At 39.5% G+C, this 23,398-nt stretch overlaps 1 protein-coding gene across 6 annotated transcripts in view; it reads right to left on the bottom strand.

Moving 5' to 3' along the window:
* The window catches only part of ZNF462 (zinc finger protein 462), a 93,999-nt gene that overhangs the window by 22,569 nt on the left and 48,032 nt on the right, over window positions 1–23,398 (bottom strand). For 3 of the 6 annotated variants that reach the window (XM_056324180.1, XM_056324181.1, XM_056324182.1), the window contains 3 exons: window positions 22,138–22,241; window positions 18,878–18,996; window positions 14,539–14,730 (listed from right to left, as the gene is read on the bottom strand). In XM_056324180.1, coding sequence (XP_056180155.1) covers window positions 14,539–14,730; window positions 18,878–18,996; window positions 22,138–22,241 — 415 coding nt within the window. Of the gene's footprint in view, window positions 1–14,538; window positions 14,731–18,877; window positions 18,997–22,137; window positions 22,413–23,398 lie in introns of all 6 variants that reach the window. The other 3 variants (XM_056324177.1, XM_056324176.1, XM_056324183.1) reach the window with 2 other exon arrangements.

Here is a 23,398-nt window from a genome sequence, read left to right as displayed (position 1 = left end):
CAAGTTTGCTGCACTGAGAAAGAGACCTCTTTGTATAGATATGTCTGTATAGATGTATCCCTTCTACAACCCAGCAGAACTCTGTGACACCATTTTAATGGTATGTGGAGAAACACAGCCCGGAGATGTCTCAGTACTGAAACTGAAAGCTATAATACTTTAGTTGGACCCAAAAAAACACAAGAGGGGGAGGGTGGTGTTCAACCTTTCCCAGCACATTGCTTGAATGTGGAGGTTAGGAATTCATCTGCTTTGTCCTATATAACCCACAGCTGCCCATGAATGGCACAAATGAAAGCGGATGAATAAAGCACAGATGAATTTCAGTGTAACTTTCCTGAAAAGAAGACAAAAGCCTCTTTTCTTAAGCTTTCTGGAAGAAGGGGGAAAAAAGCTAGGGGGGAGGGAAGTTGGGATACAAACTGTACCAGCTACCTCCTGCTTTGATGGGTACTTCATTTTCCAAAGCTTAATTTCCCGAAGCTAGATATGTAGGAATTCTCCAACAGACATACTTGTGGGAACTTAGCACCATGCATTCTAACCAATTAGTATGTAGAAACAAAAGGCAAACAGGCCTAATACAGCATTCAGTGTGGGGACTTCTCCACCTGTCTCCAAAAGAGTAAAAGGCCTGCTTTCTTTTCTCACTACCACAGAAGGGGGTTATACATGCCAGAGAAATGAAAAACAAACTAACAACATCAAAAAAACCCAAAACACAAGCAGGAGATAAATGTCTCCAGGCTCCCCTGGCTTCAATACCAGGTGTACAGTAAAGGCAAAGGCAGAGACATAAAAGATACTGGTAAATTGAATGAAATACTTTTTGTTTTTCCTACCCAAGCCTCATGAACTGAGGCTGGATTACAATGCAGCATTTATCATCTCTTGTTTCCACCACTTCTACAGCAGGTTTGCTCACCATGAGTGCTCACAGTGAGCTCCACCTGTTCAAATGTCAAGGCTTTCTTCTCCTTGTGTTTGAAACAGACTCCTCACTTCATTTACTTTGGCACAGGCCAGGCCTGAGGAGCTGCAAACCTCTGCACAAGTCTCTTCTCCCTCAAAAGCAGCAATTGTGCACTCACCCTGTTTTGGAACCAGACCTTGAGGCCCAGAACAATGCATAGTTCAGAGCAGATCTGCTGACTTGCATATCTGCAGCCTGGTGTCTGGGCTACGGGGTTCAATGCTTCTAAAAGCTTAAAACACAGTTAAGACAATTTCCTGACAAGGATATGACTGCCTGAAAAAAGTTAATCACACTGGAAAGTGTCCTTTTTGTACGTGTACTAGCCAAACTACTTGTAGAGTACTGACTGAAGTCTAGTTTATAGCTTACTGCTCCCTTCCTCAGGAGGAAAGGATCAAAAATTTCCATCACATCATCAAGGTTCCTAGCAAAAGTTTCAGTGACGTCCATTGCTAAAAACATTACAGGTTTAAAAATTATTATTTTCAGAACAAGGAAGTTTTCTTAGTATTTGGAAGATCTACTATACTTCAGATGTTTCCACTTCCCTTGTCATCTGGTGTCTATTATTCCAGCTTTCATACTTCCAATCTGATACTTACCTACTTCCGTGGAATCTGGTATATGAAAACTGCAAAAGAACATGTCTATTCCCACAGAAAAAAAAGTACACAAAGTAGCTTTCCTTGTCATCAGGAACAGCCAAAAGCAAATTCTACCTTTAAAAATTTGAATTCTTACTGTCTTTCAACCAGAATTCATGCTGGCCACCTTGCAATTTTTAGTGTATTGCTCTGTTACAATTAAGATAGTTATGATATTTACAGAAAAAAAGCCACCTAAAGAGCTTATACGGAAAGTTTACACATAAACAATGTTATCATGCATGTCCCTAGTTCTGCCTGTGTATTCTTCTCCTTTTCCCTTGTCAAATGCTTTCATTATTTTGCAATCCTTCTGGAGTGCAAGATTTAGCACTTCCTGAAGAAACCCACCCAGGATTAACACATGTATAGGGCTTCTGTTAAGTTTCTGAGAATCAGCTTGCCAGACAACTACCCTAGCATACAGGTGCAAACCAGCTCCATCAGGAACACTGTGGTCAGAGTCTGAAGCCAACTAAAGGCATGGGATGGGAGGCTTTCCACCAGCTTGACTGAACCACACTTTTTGATGCCCACTCCAAAACCACTGAAGGCAGTGGAAAGACAGCAACTGACTCGAGTTTGCTTCCAAACATGCAGTTTAGCACACAGCACATAATGAACTGCCAGCAAATAAGAAACATGATGGAGTCAAGGGTTTGGATTTTTTTATTTATTTTTCAAAAGCAGTACCTGAGAGAAGGACGAGAGGAGGGAGGCAAATCCCCTCAGTCAAGGATCAAGCACTGCCTTAAACTGGCAGAGCACTTCTACACAGGCACCACCTCCGTTCTGCTGGAAGAACAGACTGGTGTTCCAAACAGCTCTGCATGTACTTCAGTGCTGGGCTAACTTAAGATGTTGACGAAGTGCAAGCCTTAGCATTTACACAAGTCTCAAGCTGCTGGACACCTTTTGGTGGTGTTGCTGCAACAACACAGGATGCCTGAATGTTAAGAGTAGAGAATGAAGGAGGAAGACAAGAAAACGTTCCCCTCAGAACTGACCGATAATTCAGTCCCAGCTGTAAACAATGCAAATTCCACCTCAGACTTTTTCCTGCACCCCAAGCACAAACGGTTGGGGGCACTCCAGCAAAGTGTTAACAGCTTTGACCTGGAGCAGGGAAGAGGGTCTAGCCATCCGTGTCTGAAAAAAGTAAAATGGCCTTAGAAGCCTACATCAAAGTCAGAAAGCAGAAGGAAGACATTAAAATAAGAAAAGGGAAGAGTTAAGAGAATTTGTATTAAATAATGTAAAGCATAAATGCAAAGAGAAAACATGAAGGGGAAGACAATAAAGAAAAATTAAACATCAGGAAGTACTGATCACATGTTAAGGAAAAAAAGGCATTTTTTTCTATGAACAGCCTTGACACAGCAGAAGAAAATAAAGTATGTTCATATATGCAATGCAAGGAAAGAAAACTGAATACTTAGCTATGACTGATTTTAAAACATCAAACAAAAAAAAGCCCACACCAAAAACACTGAGATCCATTTTTAAAAGTAATCTTATCCAAAATGAATGGAAGGACTTCACCATACCACTCCAAAAGCAAAGTAACAGCATGGGACAATCTGACGTAAAAGGAAGGACACCTACAATCATGTTAAGAGTCAAAAATTATCAGTATTGATGTAGTCAGAATGGAAGAACAGCAGTGATGCTGCAAATCCCAATTTTGAGATTTCACATATCACATCTACCCTACAGACTACCTGCACAAGAAGAATAACAAGTCTAGCAAGTAGTGTAATCCCTGCCAGCACCTATGGATCTAAAAGACTACAGAATCTACCCTCAGGATACAACAGCATTCTCATATCCAAGTGCAGAAATGACTAGTTGAAAGGAAAGCAGTAGAAATTATTGTCCACATGGTGACTCATCAACACAGCCGTATCTAAATTACTACTGTGTGCTGGTAATAACACTAAGTTAAGTTTCATTGTGTCTCTGCATGGGGTGAAGAGAGACAGCTTTCCAGAGTACCTAAACCACTTAAATGCCCAGTAAGTGATGCTGCCACTCTGAAAACTTTTATTCAGAGTAAGATACAAAGACTGGCATAATGAGTCTGTCAACGGTACTGGAAGTTACTACAGTGCAATGCAATGCAATGCAATTGTGAAAATGCAGCTTGATACACATCTGCATACCCTGGGGAAAAATATACAATGAAAACCTACCACAGAAACAAAATGAAAACCCGAGTTTTCATGGATCCACTGCAGCATACAACATGTTTCAGATACCTAAAAAAAACCCACACTTGAGATCTTTTCAGAAGAAAAAAGTAACTAAATATTCTGATCCAGACACATAAATTTACTCAAAAACTAAATGGTGTTTTAGTACCTCATAGGTATTTTCAGAGCTATCAATGAACATATGCACACACTAAAAACAAGACATCTAAACCAAACAACAGACCAGAAATACACCTGGACATGTCTAAGTAAGAGTGACTGAGCAGCAGTTGAGAAACCAGAGGAAGAAGTTCCTATTAAAGGAAAGAAATCAAACTCTTCCTTCATCCTTTTAGGGTTAAAAGAACTAGACTCATCTACTACAAGTATTTATATGCCTGTACAATGAGGGGTAGGGATGGAGGAAGAAACAATGTTCAGGAAAAGCAGCCATTTGAGCACACTGGAAAGCAAGTTTATTGCATTTGCAAACTACTAATAATTCAATAGCTCAATGACCAGAAGGAGACAGTAGGAGACAACAACGAAGATACCAAGCTTTCCTGATACATCCACACAGAAACATCAACCAAAGTCAAGAGATCAGCATTTTTACGACAAAATGAAACTGGGGAAGGGGATGTTTGGCTCCTGAGATAAGAAAAGAACTGAAGACAACGTATAAATAACAAAAAGTGCTTAAAAATGCTTTGGGGGGCAAAAGGGAATTAGTAATAATACAGGCCTAGAACATTATAGAAAAAGTCCTAAAGAGACTAGAAGGAAAATATTTGGAAAGCTCTTTAATTTTCTCTGAATTCATTCATATAGAGAAGATTTCTGTGAAGAATGACAAAAAAAATCCAAAGAATAAAGAAAAGCAGCAGACAAATGGTTTCCTCCAGGTAGAAATGTATTTGTGAAACCAAATCAAGACGCAATACTATACCAAAAAACATGAACAAACAAAATACATGGTCAAAAGCACAGGGGATTGAACTAATAATAATTATTATTTTTAAAGGCATAAGATAAGTCTAAGAGTGGAATTTACAAGATTTAGGAACACAATCCTTTCCAAAATTCATTTGGACTCAAAATTACCAGCTCACTGAGCAGTAAGATAGCATACAGTCATGAATGGCAACAGCTTGAAAAGTGGGAAGGTGGCAAAGCAGGGTGTCATATAAAGATTGTCAAGACTACACACATTTGTTCACTTTATGCCATGCAGCACTGACCTGGAAGGAAGAATATGTGGGAGGGTGAAATGAGCTGGCAATAAATTAAGCTGAGGAGAAGGGAAGACAGAGAGACTAAGACTCAGAGGGATGCAAGAAAACATTCATGAAGGAGCTTAGGGAACCATTTTTTTGGTTTTTTTCACAAATTTTATTCACTGCATGTTTAAAAACAGAATATGAACCTACTCCTCTAGCTAAATTCTGAATTCTACTAAAGAACTTCTACATTGCTAGGATGTTGTGAACAAGAAGTTACAGAAACAAATGTTGTGTCCTTGTTCACACAATGCAAAAGACAAAAGAAAAGAGTAACCAGAGAGGAACTGCAAGTTAAAGGATTTACACACACACAAAAAAACCCTAAACGCAAATCCAAAACAACCAAAACCAAGCCACCAAAACCCAAAAACCTTGCTGGGAGGAATTTATTTCTGCATTATCTGTAAAGGACATTTTTTGCATCATTTTGGACCAGCTTTTGTGAGGAAGGTATTATACATACATCTAAGGCTCATAAGTGGGCAACCATAAAGATACATGGCCTATGCGATCTTATTTATTCAAAACAGGTGAGAAACTATATCCATATTATTTCTTTGTAACTTTGAATCTCCTTAAGTCATGTGCACACCTATCTCTGAATAGAACTGGATATATGCTATGCAGCTTCTTGTGCTAATATCAAAGGGACATAAATTTAATCTAAGAAGAAAAAAATAATAATTTTATCATCTGAATTAATTTACAAAGAGAGTCTCATACTGCTGCCTGCTGAAGAACCTTGGCATTTCATAGTTGAGATCAAGGAAAGAATGTATAACATATATAAATTATAAAAAAAAAAATAGTCTGTATAAGATGATACAAAGGAAATCAGCAGGAATTACGTAAGACTTAGGAAGCAGTAAGGTAGTTGATGAAATAAGTTACATCCTATTACTTCCATCAGAAGAGAAGGATCAGTCCAAGAGCTTCCCATACCATTCTGTTTTTGAGTACGCAATACTACCAGGGATTCCTATTAGCATTAGCTTTCAAGACAGGCACAACATGGTCATGAATACTGCCTGAATCATTACCCAGCTCTGTTAATGCTTTGATTTGGAAGGATCAGTTTGAGTGGTCAGAAAACACTTAATCATAAAGCCATTTAATTTCTAGTTATCCCTTCTTTTCACCTGTCCTCCCCACAACAAAACTTCCTTCCTGGCTTCAACTCAGTTTAACTTTTCTGCAGTTCTTTAGGTGACTTGGCCACTTACTAGTCACCTTTAGGCTGCACACAACCCTCTCATAAACTAGGTTCTTTGAGTAGCTGCTCCACCACTTGCAACCTTTGCAACATCAGTGCCAAGCCACTACAGCTTTCTAAGCACACCAATTGCTTTGCCCATTGCCATTTTCACTTACAACACAGAGATGATGCATGGGGAGTGCATTGTGTTCCCCTTCCTCCAGCATTCATGTTGTTTTACCTGTGTTTATCCACTGTGTTCCGTTTAAGAATATTGCAGGCTGAGAATCTGCTGCCACTGGCTTATAACAGGTGAAGAGTTTGATCTGTTTGTCAAGTTTTAAACCTATATTCTTATAATTTGTTATTCAAGGAAATTCTATTGTCCAAATACAGGATGGCACTTGAAACAAGAATTCTGTAACATGTCAAACATTGGGATCTCCATGTGCTTACCTATTTCCATAAAATGCATAGAATACAAAGTTGCCTAGCTATTCCTTATTCTGTGAGCTAAACTCAAACCCCATAAATGGAAGCATCTTACAGAAAAGAGGAACACAAACAGATCTGGAAATAGCTCTAGCAAGATGCTCATTTAACTGTTCTGCCAAAAGGACTTAATGATAACAGGTTTGCTTCTGAATTTACAAAGATTTCCTACTTTGATTGATTCTTCATTCAGACAATAATCCACTGAGCCACTTTTGGGGGCATTGGTAACGGAACCATCCTCATGCTGTTACGCTCCATTATTTCCTTCTCACCTTTAAGGGCAATTCATCAGATATTTTTCAGGAGCACTCCACATTTCCTTCTTTATTACTCTGACCCTTTATGTATTTGTATTAATAAAAACATACAGCCACAAACACACATGCTGCTGTCACCTAAATGCTCACTGGCCTCTAAGCTGGAAATAAAGAGGGGAAAGAAATACAGCTTTATGAAGTGCTACATTTTTGCATCCTGCTTTAAAACTGGCCCTAAAATTACAGTGACAATATATGGGTACTGAGGATCCATCCTAATCATAGAGCTCAGTAACCTGAAATTTGTTTTGGAGACCTCCAGCATACACCTTGACATCATTATTATCATTATTACCAGCAACAGAAAAGCCTCATCTCTATCACCAGCTCTGAGCTCAGATCACTTCAGGCAGTATTTTCAAGGACTGGTACCAAAATGTACCAACAGTGTCCCTTAAAGAAGAAATAAACCCAGCTACTTAAACATCAAACTTTGGGCCATCAACTATGGTGATGACATATGTCCACTTCACCAGAGCTAAAATAAGCAAAGGAGTTTTACTCTCTGTCAAGCACCAAATCCCTCTAGCAGCATTTAGATCAATAGAAAGTAACTGAAGTCTCAGGAGACAGGGAGAGCATCAGTTATCTTACACAAGAAGGCTACTAACACGTGGGAACAACAGCCTACAGAAATGCTCTCTTGCACAGCACCGGTCAAGTTATACCACACATACTTTGACAGCAATAGCATCCTTTTTACACTGTACATAGTGATCACAAATTCCAGGGACAGCAGTAGCACTTGACAGCTAAGAAAGCATCACCTACCACTTCATCCCCTATCCTAAACATAAACATCAGAGAAAAAAAAAATTCGCAAAAAAACCCCAGGAAAAAACCAACCAGAGTATAGATATGCCTCTTTCTTTCTTTCCCCTGTGGGTGCAATCACATCACTTCTGTTTGCCCAGAAGGAATCCAGAAGATGTTTCTTCTTTCATTTATTAATTCATCCACCTAAACAACTTAACTCTGTCTTCTTTCTACCTTAGACAAGTCTTCCAGTATCACACCAATCCCATTGCAGCAGGCCAGCCAAATCCATAAAGACTGACAGCAAACTTCTCCCAACTGCATGAGTTCCTGTCTCCATCCTGTTGAGTCTCAATTTTGCCTTTACCCATTCAGTTCCAGCACAAAAAGCTCAGGACCAGAAAAAAGTACAATGAACAGCAAGTTGACACCTCGCTGAGCACAGCCAACGACAGAATAAACATCTCCCTCCATTCCACTAGCCAAAAACTGTTCTCAACATGCTGTAGGAAAAGGCCAAACCTCAAACAACTACATGCCAGCGGAAGAGAGCTGCAGAGAACAAGGTCATCCTCAGTGCCCTAGGTCCTTGAAATGGTGAGGAGTTTTGTTCAGTAAACTTGGAGGTGAACAAACCCTGCACTTTTTCCACCAGTCCCTGCCAATCTGATGCTGGAGAAAAGTTCCCATCTGATTCAACATCTGGTAATTAGTTTAATGCTGACCACAAGAAGTAGGACACAACAGCAAGTACCAGGGATTTTTAACAAGCATTGGCAGGCGATGCGGCCACTGTGGGAAAGAAAGAAAGGCGACATCTGAGGGAAAAGTAGAAACTTGCTCTAGGTTAGAGAAAGAAGGAACACAGCCAGGGGAAAAAGCAGCCTGCAAGGAAGATGAGTTAATCTGATACTTCAGAGTAAGCATGCAACATCACCCCTATGGGGCACAAAAGGAGGGAAACAGGCAGAACAAGTACACAGCTCTTTGCAGCCTGCCTGCAACTACCAAAGCAGAGGCACCTTCTGTTTTGCAGCATGCAAATCACCACCTTGCATCCTTAACATGGATGCTACCCTTCCAACTCACCTTGCAATTAAAGCCATTAGGTATTGAAGACTTGCCCGAATTTTCCCTGTAGTTACTACAGGCTCGCTGCCTCCTCAGTCAAACAATAGGGTCTCAGACTTCAAAAGAGTGGGGTCCAAACCCCCTCCCCCCCCCTCAAAAAAAAACCCAAAACAAACCAAAAGAAAACCCAACAAAAAAACAAACTCCAAACTATGAGCAGGCTATTCTGTTCCAACGTAAGTTTTCCAGGCTGTGAGGACTCTGACCATTGTGGTCTTCCCCAAACAGCAGCCGATAAGACACAAGAGCAACAATGAGAGAAACAGCACCCACAATAGCAACAATGAGAGAAACAGCACCAAAGGCGAAGAGGACAACCTTAGGAATGCTCTGCCCTGATTGGAAGGTTAGAAAAATATCCCTTATCAAGAGCAACAGTGCCCACAAATAGAAATAAACAAATCAGCCACAAACTATGATATGGATTTGAAAAGAAAAATTAAAATCAGGGGTAGTGTATCTGAGCATATGGAGTGTTTGCCTTTTTTTCTGAAAGGTGGAAGGAAGAGGGAGATGTGTGGTTCTAGGGCTGAGTGGATCACTGTAACAAACCTGCCTCATTGGCACCAGCTAAGACATTTTTGTTGAAAAGTCTCCTTGCTTTTCACTATTCTCTCTTATTCTGGTAGTACATGAAATTGCTTTAGCAAACCTGCTAAAGGCCCTCTGCACCACTCAGGATTTCATCTGTCAAGTGGCATGGAAGACACACCCCCTGATTATACATTATCCACTTTGAAAAAGTGTACAGAAATGGGAAGGGATTTACAGTTCTTAAACAACAGTCCCAGAAACAGGACTTAGTCAAGCAGTTTTGTACCCAGCCTAGCTCTGGCAAAGCAAGCGAATGTATTTATATTACAGTCTCTATCTGAAGCAAAGTTCTGTTCCACTGGCAAGGACTAAAGTTCAGGAAAAAGCTGGAACAGGGGACGGGGTGTTTCACTTAGCAGTTTTCATCGCATTCGCTGCTGCAAGTTATTAAATTTAATGAAGATGTTGACATACCATGTACTGGGAAACTCGAAAAATCTTCTCGTTCTGACCCTGCATGTGTTTTGTGATGTATGTTGGTATTAATGATAGATCCCATTTTGTTTGCACAACAGTGAAAAGCACCGTTGTTAACCTTCAAGGGCACAAATACAGTGTGCTGTTTTCTACATTCCAAAAACTGGTCACCACTAAAATGGAATGATCTTGTACAACAGCAGCATGACTGAGAAGACATTAGAAACCACATCCAGGTCTGTCTAGTCCATCACTTGCACTTCACTTTTATTTTGACAATTCAATATTCTTAATCAGTAAAATTAAAAAGCCTATTAGTTTTAATTACTGCATACAGTTATGATACTAACAAATTCATGAGGCTCCAAATCTGCTAGCCATACGAATAAAGAGTAGTACTTTGCTCTACAACAGAGTTAGGCCAAAGGGGTTATCCTCACAAAATAAACAGCTGTTCAAAAAAGCAGTAGTACTAGCCAGGCAATTTAGGGCAAGTATTTTCCATCTCCCAAGACGCTTTTGTGTGAAGTCATAACACCAAACCGTTTATCTGGACTCATTCTACTTTATGGGCTTTATGACAGTAGGTTGCACTAATGGATTTCCCCTGTTTATAAGAGGAAGGCAGTCCACCACCTCCACAGCCCTTGAATACAATCCAACATGCATAACACCAGTGCTTAGACAAACAGCATCTGTTGCCATGTGCTTTACCCTTAGCTGATGATTACTTTGCATATAACACCTGTTGCTATTGTTCCTATTCCTGTTCTCTAGCGTTCAGTCACACAATTTTTGTCTCTGCCTTGCTTCTGACTCTTTCTTATTGAAAGAGACTATAGTCTTCTGATGTCACACCTTCACAATGCAGATCCTTGCACTCAAGTCAACAGGAATGGAGCTGACCCTGCACAGTGCAGCACTGGAAACCCTTATCAGTGACACATACTGCCTCATAGGATGACAGTATCATCAATAAATGCATACAACCCTTCTTGGCAGAACTTAACATGAATAGAATTTCTGATTCTCACAAGACTACGCAAGAACACAGCAACAGATCTTGTCAGGGGATTCACCCAATCCTCCTAGTAGTCTGTAATATTTCAATTTACACTGAATTTCTACCACATAAGTTCTCAAAAGTGTTAAGGGAAGTAAGTAAACCCAAACAGACAAAAAGCCAACTACTCAAATGCAAATAAACACCACCATTTCCTTCTTGTGAAAGGAAAAATACCTGTAAGCCATCAGGAGAGCAAAAGGACATTCTACCACAATGGCTACCTTGTCATTTCAACAAGAGTTGGACACAACAAACTAGTCAGTGTTCCCATGCTATGCAAAACAGAAAAGTTGCACTGGTGATCAACATTTGCTGGAGGTTTTGTGGTTGTTTGTAAGAAAAACACCCTCAAAACAAAACATCATCACCCCACTCCTGCCAAAAAACCAGGAGTGCTTTACCTCTAGTTAGATTAGGACACAATGAAAACAGGTTCCTTGCATATCAAAATATTGTCCAACATGCAAAGAGAGGTAGGATACAAAAAGCTGCATCTTCCAATGATGTCTCTGTAAGAAAGCCCTCTCTACTGGCTTGCCAAGACTAATGCAATCACCTTCTTACACCACTGCCTTAAGAGAGGCATGCAAGAACAGGGTGGTTGTTATGCTTTCTATGACAATGTAGTTGCCAGGGTTGGGCCCACCTAAAACATTCAGCATCTACTCCACTTTCACTTCACTTCCTCAAAAAGTATACCAAGGATATATATCAAACCATCTCCAGGATATACAGTGGAACACTTCAGATACACTTGCTGCTACCAAACAGTACAAAAAGAGATGAGTCACAGAAATTTAAATACATGCACATCTTTTAATGAATGGATCAATCTAAAAGAACAAAAGAAATGTTCTATGAAAGGTCCCTCAGGGAACAATTTCTGCAGGGAAAAAAAGCATCAAGCAGAAGTTTCACTGGGCTGTTGTCCCAAAACAGTTCTATTCAGACACGCGCTCTGCTATTACAATTCACTACCCTTTTCCCTTTTCTCTATTTTTACAGGGCTCAACAATTGACAAAATTAGTTCTACTAGCTCCTCAAATCTCCCCAAGTCATCCTGCTCTATTTCCTATTCCAACCACAATATTCATCCAAGAAAAGACCCTTTCTGCAACCATTTCAATTACACTAGCCTGCTGCATACCTACCAACCTACAAAGCAAGTTCATAACCATGTGACACAACCTTTTGTCTGCCTTTCACCCCAGCCCTAATTCAATTTTGCATCCCCAGTGAATTAACTTGATCACAGCCCACACTGTAGGTTATTTATACACACTAACACAGGCACGATCCAACTACACTACACTACACCATGGAGCTCCACTTAACATTGGCTCCAGCTGGACATAACAGTGCCTGTCAGACAGACCTACATTTCTTACTACTGGGAGCAGTTTTTTATCTAGTACCACATATCACCTGCAACTTGCAGGCCTAGGCCACAGACACATTGTTTTATTTCCTTCTAAAAACCAAAAATAAACTTGATCTGCAGCCAACTTACTAACGTAAAAAAATTACTTAAAACAGGTTATTCCTTCCTCAAGCAATGCTGAAAATGTTAACACGACTACTATAACACCTGTACGCTTCTGACTAGCTCCCCAGTGGGTGGTTTCTATTATTGTCAAAGTGACTTAACCATTAACCCTGTTTAAAGTTGATCAAGCTAACTGGGACAAATTCTGCCTTGGTTTTAGGCTGCAATACAGGTCTAGGTAACGTAGTCAACTTCATGAAATGGTTTTGTTAACAGAGTAATCATTTTGTCTATTTTGAATTAAAGTCCCTAGAAGCTGTAAAATTATCTTCTACAGAGATCTGCACTTGAATTTTAACTTCACTAACCACGACTTTTAGCTCCTGGGATAAGCAAAAAAAGGAGTACATAAACATTGTTCCCCAAATTCAAATACCATCCTTCTGTATCTCCCAACACTTCATTGCTACCAAAAGATGGCTAACACACAGGAAAGACTAGGAGAGCCACTGAAAATTATTCTCTACTTCTTAGTCAGTAAAGGAACTTTTTTTTTTTAAAAGCAATAAAAAAGCAGCAGAATAGATCACAAGATGTACTCTGCTTGTTGGATTAGTTTAAACTAGCATTATCAAAAATAAAAGCTCAGTTAGTAAGTCTTCATTGCACTGTTCCAGACAACCCTTTGACAAAAGGTAGTCTTGAGGGCAGCTGGTCAAAATCTTCTGGTAAGATTCTGATTCTGACCCCAGAAATGACATGCTAAACCACAAAAATTATTATTCATGTCTCTCTTGTTCCTCAATAAAATATTTATATGGTGATTACTTTTTTCTTCAAATTCATTTGTGACATTTTCTGAACTAATTTCTTATTTTTCAGCCTCATTTCAAGCTCTTTTCTGGTGAGAAAGGAAAGAAGGAAAGATGGAAGACCAAAAATGCTATAAAGTGATTACTGATAATATTTACCTACCATCCTTAGTTTGCCCATAACCCAAGAAAAACAGTAACAACAAAAAAAACCCCTAAGAACCTCTCACACTTCTTGAAAAAAGCTATTTCTTCCCCCTCTTCTAATACACTCTCCATCCATCCCAGTTATTTGAACATCTGCAGGTCTAACCTTTTATTTATAGTCACATACATTCTCCTCCCATGTCAATGCAACTCATTCAGGAATTAAGATTTTTTCCCCCAAGTCCACCTCTTTTCTTAACTGGCAGGAAGTGATACCCAGGTCTTTTCTTATTTGGCAGGAAGCCACACCCAAAATGTGCTTCATAAGTTACCACTTAAAAAGCCTTAATGCTTGCTGTGAAACTACACATCTTCTATGAGTCTGAATTTTCCCTGCTAACAGTGTCCTCTCCTCTACTTCTTTCTAAATATATCTTCTGCATACTCCTTCAGTACAAGGGGATTAACAGCTTTCAAAGAAAGCATGGAAAAGAAAACAGTTCTCAGATTCTCCTTCCTGCAGATGCAGCTTAATATCTGAAGGTACATTTGGTGTCCTCTGTAGCAAGGACAAGAAGAATAATTACTTTTATTATCATTACAGGTTCACATTTTAAGCTTAACCATGTGGTTTCATTGAAGTGCTCTGCTAACAAGATAAAGGGGTGTTTTTCAGGAGCATGGACAGAATTAGATGATCCCTTTCCCACTGGCTATCAATAGAAGCTCTGCCTTTGAAAATTTTCTACAATTTAAATCTCTGCTAAGAAGTAAAGCCAGCACTGACATACTCCAAAATCAACTGGCGACAGGATTAAGCTAATGTTGTGTGAACTGGTGAGGATCTAAAGCAGGTCACTTCCTACAACACCATGTTTATGATTTGGTTTTGATGCAACTTCTGGTTTTTTGTTAATGATCAAATGAAGCTGCTTTTTGGGCAAGCTGCCTGATGTAAGGTTTTTTGTAATAAAAATATTAAGTGGCACCTTAGACAATTAATTCTTGCTCTGAGGCACCTCTTACCATTAGAGTCCTCCACTTCTTCAGCAGGAGTGTGGTTCTTGGAGGTGTGGTGGGCGTGTGAGGCTGCAAGGTTGACAATGCGGGGTCTTGGTAGTGTCAGTGCTTTCCCATGCACTTTCAAGGAGTGCTCTTTCAGCTGGCTGATTGTCATGGTGGAAAATGAGCAGAAGGAACATTTGTAGGCATGTTCACCTGGGTGAGCGAAATACAGGCAAGTCATCAGCTCACAAAAGAAACAAAATGGGGCCCCCATACTTCTCCTACTGAACTTGGCAGTAAAATTCACATGGACTCTTCAGTGAAAAACTGATCCCAAACAAGCTATGTGCATCTCCTCGTTGGAGCAGTCTGGAGTCCGTGGTACAGACACCTGCTTTGGACCGAAGTATCACTTTCTGACAACTGCAGATCCTTGTAAAGTGACCGATGCCAAAAAACAGAGACCAAACTCTTAGCATGCCTATGTTGCATGGTATGAGAAGAAAACAGACTCTGGGATGAAAATGGAATCACTTAACTGTAACACTTCCAAATTTCTTTGGGAGCATAGCAACTATAGAGGGTGAAGTCATCTTTTTCTGCATGCAGCACATCCAACATCATTATTAATGAAGCAAGTAGGCCACTACAAAATGCTAACAAAGACCTCTCAAAAAAAACCCCCAAAACCAACAAACCTCGGGGGGGGGTGGGGGTGGGGGTGGAATTTATATTTGGGGGAGGTTGCATTTTCCTTATGAAAAACTTGCTATTAGCAGGAATAATCTTCATAGAACTGTTAACCAAGTCAAGGTCGGTTTACTACAAGAAGTGAACATGGCAATACCAAGAACAGTGCATATCTATAAGGCTATGTGAATGTGTGTTATGAAAAAGCACTAAAAGAAGTGAAAGAACAGAGGTAATGAACAGTAGTGAATTTAATTTTGAATACATTCCGAGCCAGAGAGACAGCAAACAAGGGGAAACAAATCCTGAGACAAGATTTGTTTTGCATTAAGCATGGAGGCAACTGGAACACAAAGTGAAACTGTCCCAACACAAAGAATGTGATATTATACAGGTGCCAAGTTATTGTTTTGGAAGTGCCACTTCCATGTACAAGAGTAACACTGGCCATATATGAGTTGTACATAAAGTGCCAAAACTAATATACGAGAGATATATTAATGAATAGTAACAGCAGAACAAGAGTTCTGGTAATGAACGAAGCAGAACACGTTTTCCATCTCTCAACAAATTTAGCAAATGAGGTTCCCAAACAGCATTGTTTCCAACACAGGAAATAAGTGAACCGAAAGAGAATGTGAAAACACACGTATTGCAGCAAGTCAGAGTAAGCACATCTGAAAAGACTAGCAACCATCCTACATAAAAATAACTCCCACCCCTCTCTTCCAGAAAAACTACGCTAATCCTGGGGACAAAATAAAAACTCTTAAAAAGCCTCTTTGGGTGCATCTGGAAATGAACAGATCACTTAAGAGTCTGAAATGGTGAAACAAGAAATTGTCCCATGTTTTTTCAAATGGTAATCCTCACCTGTATATTACATCAGTCATACATTACATTTTTAGCAATAGAAAGAAAACATTTTTTGTATAATACATACAACAAGTTGTTCAATGGAACAGGATAATAAAAGGACAAAGGAAACTTCAAGGTGCAAGATACCAGTGAGATACAGATATAGACCTTCATGGTTTGTTAACGTAAGAGATTCCTGGACAACAACAGGCACCAACTGTTAACTTAAAAGCACCACAAGACATTAAACGAAATAAAGGATGATTGCATATTAAGCAGTCTAGACACAACTAATAAATATACCCACTATTCAACCATAACAGGGCATGAAAGGATGTGTTTGATTGCAGAGGAAAAACTACAGTCTGGTTCAAAAGAAACCTTCTGCACTTTTTTGACCACTAGTTTTGCATTTCATAAAATTATTGTATTAACAAACACACAAATAAATACATCTCAAAATTTATGTAGTGCGTCTCAACACTCAACTCTAAGCATTATGTTCCAGATTGCACAGAAATTGAGCAGGGCCAATACGCTCTTACAATCATCCATTTGTGCACACAGCACATCTGGTGTCATTACTAATGAAGCAAAGACACTAGAAAATGCTAACAAAAGCCCCTCAAAAAAATAAGAAAAAAAAAGAACAGGTGAAAAAGTTCAGTTGAAAACAACAGACAGCCAATTTAGAGATACTGCAAACTATTCTGCTCCATGCAAAAGGAGATAGCACATACTGGATTAAAAACAAACGCCTGAAACACTGACTGGTACCAGCTCTTAGGCAACAACACATTTTGTATTCCACTGAAATCTGACCCATGCCCAGAAAATGAGGGAGAAGGAGACTGAGTAGAAGACTTCAGGATTTTACTGAATTTTAAAGATCTCTGGGACACTTCAGATAAATTCAGGGGGACTGAAGTTTCCACTTCTAAACAATCTGATAATGAGATGATTAACAAAAAATTGGCATCAAAACAGTTTCAGAGAACCACCATGTTACTGCAAAAATGGGGAGTCTGAGGAAAAGTCTTCATAACAGGTTTATTCAGTAGTACATACTTCTGAGAGATTGACTCAAAACACAAAAAAGCAAAGCTCTGACTGAAAAACATACCAAGCAATTTTTCTGTGATGCAAAATTTATTTGCTTGGTAGAAATGGACTGAGGTAGAAACAGACCATAAACCTTTACCAATCCTATTACACAAGTAATGGAAACACTATCTAGGCAGCCATGAAATTGTGTTCCTGTATGATGCAAAACATGGTCCTTTGTGGCGTGTCCACTAATCAAGGTCTAGAGCATGAATTCATGATAAATAAATCAGTGGCTTACATGAAGAGGAGTGTGAAGTAAATACTAGTTGCATGCTAACTTTGGCTCTAAAAATCTGGCAGGCTCAAACAAGGTAACACAATGTAGCCCAACTGTAAAACAGCATAAACAAAACATTATTTTACGGTTGGCGAAGATAAAGAACCATGTCACCTCTGTACCAGATGTGGGACTGTGAACTGAAACTGCTGCATACAGTTGGATTTCCATGAAAGGTCAGAATGCCACGGTCTCATACAACAGGAGGTTGGCAAAAATTAAGCTAATCCACAATACCCAGTCAAGTACAGAAAAGGGTCCTGGCACAAGCTCTGTGAAATCCGAAATCAATACAGAAAACACAGTGCAAGTGACCATCAATCCCTCCTATATTTTTGTAGATGAAAAGTACCTTTGGATCAATGGTGACAATTACCTTTTTTCATCAGCAGACAGCTATAAATTCCTTCAACCTTTTCTCCCTATTCTCCCATCTTCCTCCTCCACCTCAACCTGACTATATGACATAGTGCAAACAAGTAATAAATGAGCATACTTCTAGCCCTTTTATCATCTGTTCCAGGAGTTTCTACTTGCCAGTTTTTAACAACTGGGCTAGTGTGCAGTTTTTTTGATTGGTCGGTATTCTGTTATTTCCACCAGAATGCATGTTTGGACTGTGATTTGAGGGTTGATTTTTTTGTCCTTTTAATAACAAAGATGCAACTGTAACCAATGGAGCCAGTGGTTTTTGACTCCAGTATTCTGATAAGCTTTCAATGCATGATGTGTGACGGTGCCAAGAGTCTAGGGCCAAGGAATAAAGATGAGGAAATTCTGAGTCTTGCACTTCTCAACAAGCAAAGGTACAACACCTTGAGGTGACCTATCTTGTATGATGCAACTCCTTCCCTGTTCTTGTTCTTCAGAAGCATGTCTGCCTGCTTGCTGGCTTGTACAGATTCCACACTGCAATACAGAGATCTGCAAGACAACTTCCCATGTACAATAATGGAATCGTGCCATTCTCAGTCTGCTACACAGACTTTACTCCCAAAGTTTGCAGTGTTTCATTTGTGTAATCCACAGTCCTTTTCCCAGAGTCACCTAAAGCACGTACATAAATACAAACATAGCAGAGCAAAGCTCACTACCAATCCATTAAAACACTGATGGTGTAAGTGGACTTACTGAGTTCTGTTGGAAACAAGCAGATATAACAATAATAAGAATCATTCATATAAAAGAAAATAGAAGAAAATTAAGACATTCTTGAAGTACCCCGTCCTTTCTTGTCCTTCTAAAAACATTATCCAAACTCCCACAGATTCCAACAGGCGTGTAGGCTGGACAATCCTGACTTGCCTTTGAAAATCTTACCCACATCTGGTGACAAAACACGTGGTTCAAACCAGCATCTCTGATCAGCAACAAGAATACACGGGCCATTTCAGCTGCTGCACTGCAAAACTGAGAGAGAAAACTTACCAGCATGAGCCTTGAGTATATGGGTTTTCAGGCGGCTATTGTAAGAGGACTTGAATGGGCACAGTTTGCAACGGAATGGCTTATGGTGTCCGTGATGGGTCTGCATATGTCGATCCAGACTTGAAAAGAGAAAGACAGAAAAAGGAAACACAAAAGAGTCAATCATTTCAACTATTCCCTCAGATGCAAAGCAAAACACTTCATAGCAACCATAAATAAGAGGCAGAGCAGGCTCAACTATCCATTCTCATACTCTCTCTTAAAATTCAATAGGTCTGCTTACAGAATAAAGTAGAATCTAATCTGAGGAAAAGGAGCAGAGCTGACACCAATTCTGTTATGGAGAAAGCAAGCCACTTAAATAAACTTACAGGGCAAGATCAGTATAAATTAAATTATACCTGATTCAGACTTAAAGGACCAGTTGAAGAAACAAGAAACAGACAAGAATAGTAAAAATTACCATTACAGAATTTTTCTCCTGGGAAACATTTTTCTGAAAATATGCCCCCTTTTGTTCTGTTGATCGGGGAAGCAGGGGCAGGGGTGTGGGGAAGAAGTATTTTTGACCAGCTTTACTGAGGAAGCCGCCTTTTGGTTACAGCAGCAAAAGCAGATTAGAGATCCTGCTCTGGGGAGGGTGCCAGCAGGCTAGAGTTGATGAGTTCCGGGATTAAAAGGCAGCAGAGCTTCAGAAGTAAGTGTGGCAGATTCTGCCTGAAGCTCACCAAGAGAAGACGGGGTGCTAAAGTCCAGCCTCTACTTTCTTGAGGAAAACTGGAAGCTACCAACAGTCTCAATACTGGAGAGTGATCAGTGCTCTCTCTCCCAAGTTCTTTATAACAGCTCAGTAAATTTTGGAAGGGAGTAAAAGGATGTTTTCCACATGTTCTAACAGAAGATCAAATTCATTTTGAGTGAGTCCTGCAGAGCTCTGCAGCTCCTACACTGTGGCTGACAGCTATGAATTCAGAGTCTCCAGGTGGCAGGCAGGTAGTTTCAGCTTGGATTGTAAACATTTCAAGTACAGCTTCTTCTTTGGACACATTCATGCTTTGTGATCTAATCTTAAGTTTGAGTCGTCTTATACATGGTGATGGAACAACAGGACAGATACAGCACACTGGAGGAGTGGCAATTTGCCAAAACTATCCCCCTCCTGCCACCTTAATTCCAGATGTATTTCAGGCATATTTTCTTTTATTATTCCTAAATTGTCCTGTTCTTTTTTTACTGAGTATCAACACAGAGATCAAGTGGAAGTTGTTCCAGCCCTTACAGACTACACAACATTGTCATGGGATCTTTAGTCCCACATTGACAAGAGCTTGAGCCAGAAAATATGTTTATGAGAGCTAACACTGAAGCCTGTGTATTCAAAGATCTGATGATAGCAAAAAACCCCCAAAAACAAACTTCTGTCTCCTCTCAGGGCCATTTCACATAAATACAATTTGATAGAAATATGAGATGGAGTTCATACCAAGATAAAATGGACAGTTTTTCCAAAGAAATGGGAAAAAAGTCTCCTAAATGAGCAAGACATTAAACACTTGCAGTGAATACTTCATAGAACAAAATTTGTTTTAAACAGCTGACAGGGAATGAACTTACTTAACAATTAAAGCAGGCTGCCAAAGTTGTATATAATACATATCAAGCTATTCTAAATATATACTCTACAGTATTCTACATAGTAATAATTAAAAATATATTCACAACCACGTATTTTGCCAGCAAAATTCTTCTGAAGGCAGGTTTTAAAGTTTTGATCAGAACTGGGATAACAGTGGGCTGTTTAAATAGCTGGTTTGGTTTCTTTTACAGACTTCATCTCCCAAGAGAGTAATTGCACGAGAAACAAAATAAAAGATGAAGACCAATTCAACAACAGTGACAACCCTTATTAGGGTGAGGTGATACCTGCAAAATTCTTAGCTGCCATCCACCACTTTCTGGCTTACCTGTCCTTCCACTTGTAGGACAGTACTTTATTCACTTCCTAGGTAGGAAACAATGACTAGAGACCAAACTCAAAGTCTGATTTTAGAGGCAAACCAGTTTACTAGGCAAATAACAGGTTATATGAGCTATTTGAGGTAGGGTTGTACCCCACTGTCAGCCTTGCCAAAGCAGGGTGGGATACACCCAGTAGTACCCATCCTTCTCCCAGTCCCTTTCTTACTGTTGGCTGCTCAATCCTATAGACCTTTTCAACAAAGCGGAAGAAACTGTGGAATCAATTTGCATTGCTGTGACAGTAGCAGAAATGTTGCTTTGTAACATATGGAGTTAAAAAATGCTTTTTATCATGCTTTCTCTGCTACATGCATTTGATTGCAAAACAGCACCCTCAAATTTAAGAGTGCTACTGACAGTGCTATGAATACATCAAATGAGCACCTGGATCTCACTTATTTTGTTAAAACAATAAATAAGCAGCTCTTTCCCCAGAAATTAAAGAAAACATGCACCTGTGAGTCAGTCCAAGATGACAGTGGAAAAAATCCCACAAACCCCATTGTTGGGGGCCATGCTATATATATGTATACACACACATATATATATATGTAAAATGACAAAAAAGTAATTTTAAAAACTACCCAGCTTAAGGCAAAGTCGACCTTAGGGAAACAAATCATAAGAAACGTGACTATTAATGAAGACTACGTATTTTTTACATGCTACATCAAAGAAACAGGCTGAGGGAGTCACTAGTATACCACACTAGTGTGAACTTGAAATATTTGTAGACTGACATTTCATATCATAACTAATAAAAAAAATTTAAGGTAAGTTATTTAACATTAGAAATGAAATCTCAATCATCAAGAAGTTGTAGTAATTATAAACAAGGTAGTTATATGCAGCAGAAGTTCCTTATGTATGAAAGATTAAGAAAGCAAATACTTTTCTCTCCTCTTCTTGGCTTGTTAAGTCTCATGCATTTGAGAAGGTTGCATAAGTGGTGGCCTTCTCTGTTTGCCTACTGAAAGAAGTCCTATTCTTTTGCTTGCATGCTTCTCCCCTACACGTCAAAAAACATAGGGCTTAAATAAATTCAAGAAGATATAAAGATGCAACCTTTTATAAATAGCCACATACAATGGCCAAACATTTTGCAGCATGGAAAATACCTAAATACTGAGAAATGTGTTGCTCAAGAAGACGTTGAGTGCAGACTTCTTCAATGTCAACCTACAAAACAGTAGTGCTAGTTTGTGTCTCTTTTGAAAAGAAAAATAAAAGTCACAACTTACTTGTGCCTGAAAGCAGAGACAAAGGAGCAATACTGGCAGCTGTACTTGTCTTCCCGGGTAAACATGGCCAAGGCCAAGTGACTCCTCTCGTGAGATCGCAGACCCTGCATAGACATCAAAACCCGGTCACACTGGCTGCAGTGGTAGCCCCCAGGCCTGGTTTCATCTTCCAAGGATGCTCCAGATTCAGCTTCTGTAAATTCCATAATGCCAGGGTCTTTGGCTCCCTCAAAACCCTCCATCAAAGTTGTGTTTGAAGGATCTTCAGCTTCCTGCTAAAAAACACATATCCCCCCAAAGCCATCAATTCTCTCTCCCTTCTGCCCTATGTCTTTCCCACGTGTTCATTATAATGCCTAGGGTTCCCACTGCATTGTTTTTCTAAATATATCCCTACACAAACTCCACATCAATGGCTTTCTGAAGAAAAGGCCTTCTCTTGGGAGGGAAAAATGTAATTGTATCTATCATATCAAACATGCATATGTAAAAAAAGAATCTCACTCCTTCATCAAATTTGTGTCAGATAATACAAAAAGACAAGAAATCGAATCAACTGTCTTTCAATGGTCTTGATCTGAATCTTCTAAACTTGATCAGATAAATACTATTAAGGTACAGAGCAAGTTAATTTTATTTTATTTTGCTCTAGCTTACAGTGTAGCTACTCTGCAGACTAATACAGTAGTCTAGGCTATAGTAGACTTTGTCCATCAGTGTCAAATTCACAAGAAAGCAGCCAGTACTCTAAGACCCTAGAATTCTCTTTAAAAATAAAAGCAAAAGTAATTTTTTTTATCTCCTCTCCTCTCATCTCCTCTCCTCTCTCCTCTCTCTCCTCTCTCTCTTCTAACCAGAGAATGCATTTTTGCAGCAACTTCAAGAACCTGTAAGAGTTTTTCCATGCCATTCTTTTGGCCACAATTTCAGCTTTTGTTCCATGCTGCAAAATTTCTATTTACTCAAAAGAAAGCACTGACCCTACATGAACTTCACTTGAGAAGCAAGGAGAAAAGGAAATGGTCTGCTAGGAGGGAAGCATCTGAATCTGTCAGTAGTACCAGGTAAGGTAAAGGATGGTCAGTGGCAGGGCAATGAAAGTTCTCTCAGGTAGCATGAGCTAGGCTATGAAGGACTCGGCTTCCTCACAACAAGCAGATGATGTCACAAAAGAAGCACCCTTGGTTAGGCAGCAGAAGTCTTCCCCATGAGCTCACCACAGGACGAGAAAGATTACAGCTAGTTCCCACAGCATTGTTGC

The sequence above is a fragment of the Falco biarmicus genome, chromosome Z (assembly GCF_023638135.1).
Source record: "Falco biarmicus isolate bFalBia1 chromosome Z, bFalBia1.pri, whole genome shotgun sequence".
In the NCBI taxonomy this organism is placed as follows: Eukaryota; Metazoa; Chordata; class Aves; order Falconiformes; family Falconidae; genus Falco; species Falco biarmicus.
Note: the sequence above shows the minus strand (reverse complement) of the source record. Positions and strands in the feature narration are given on the sequence as shown.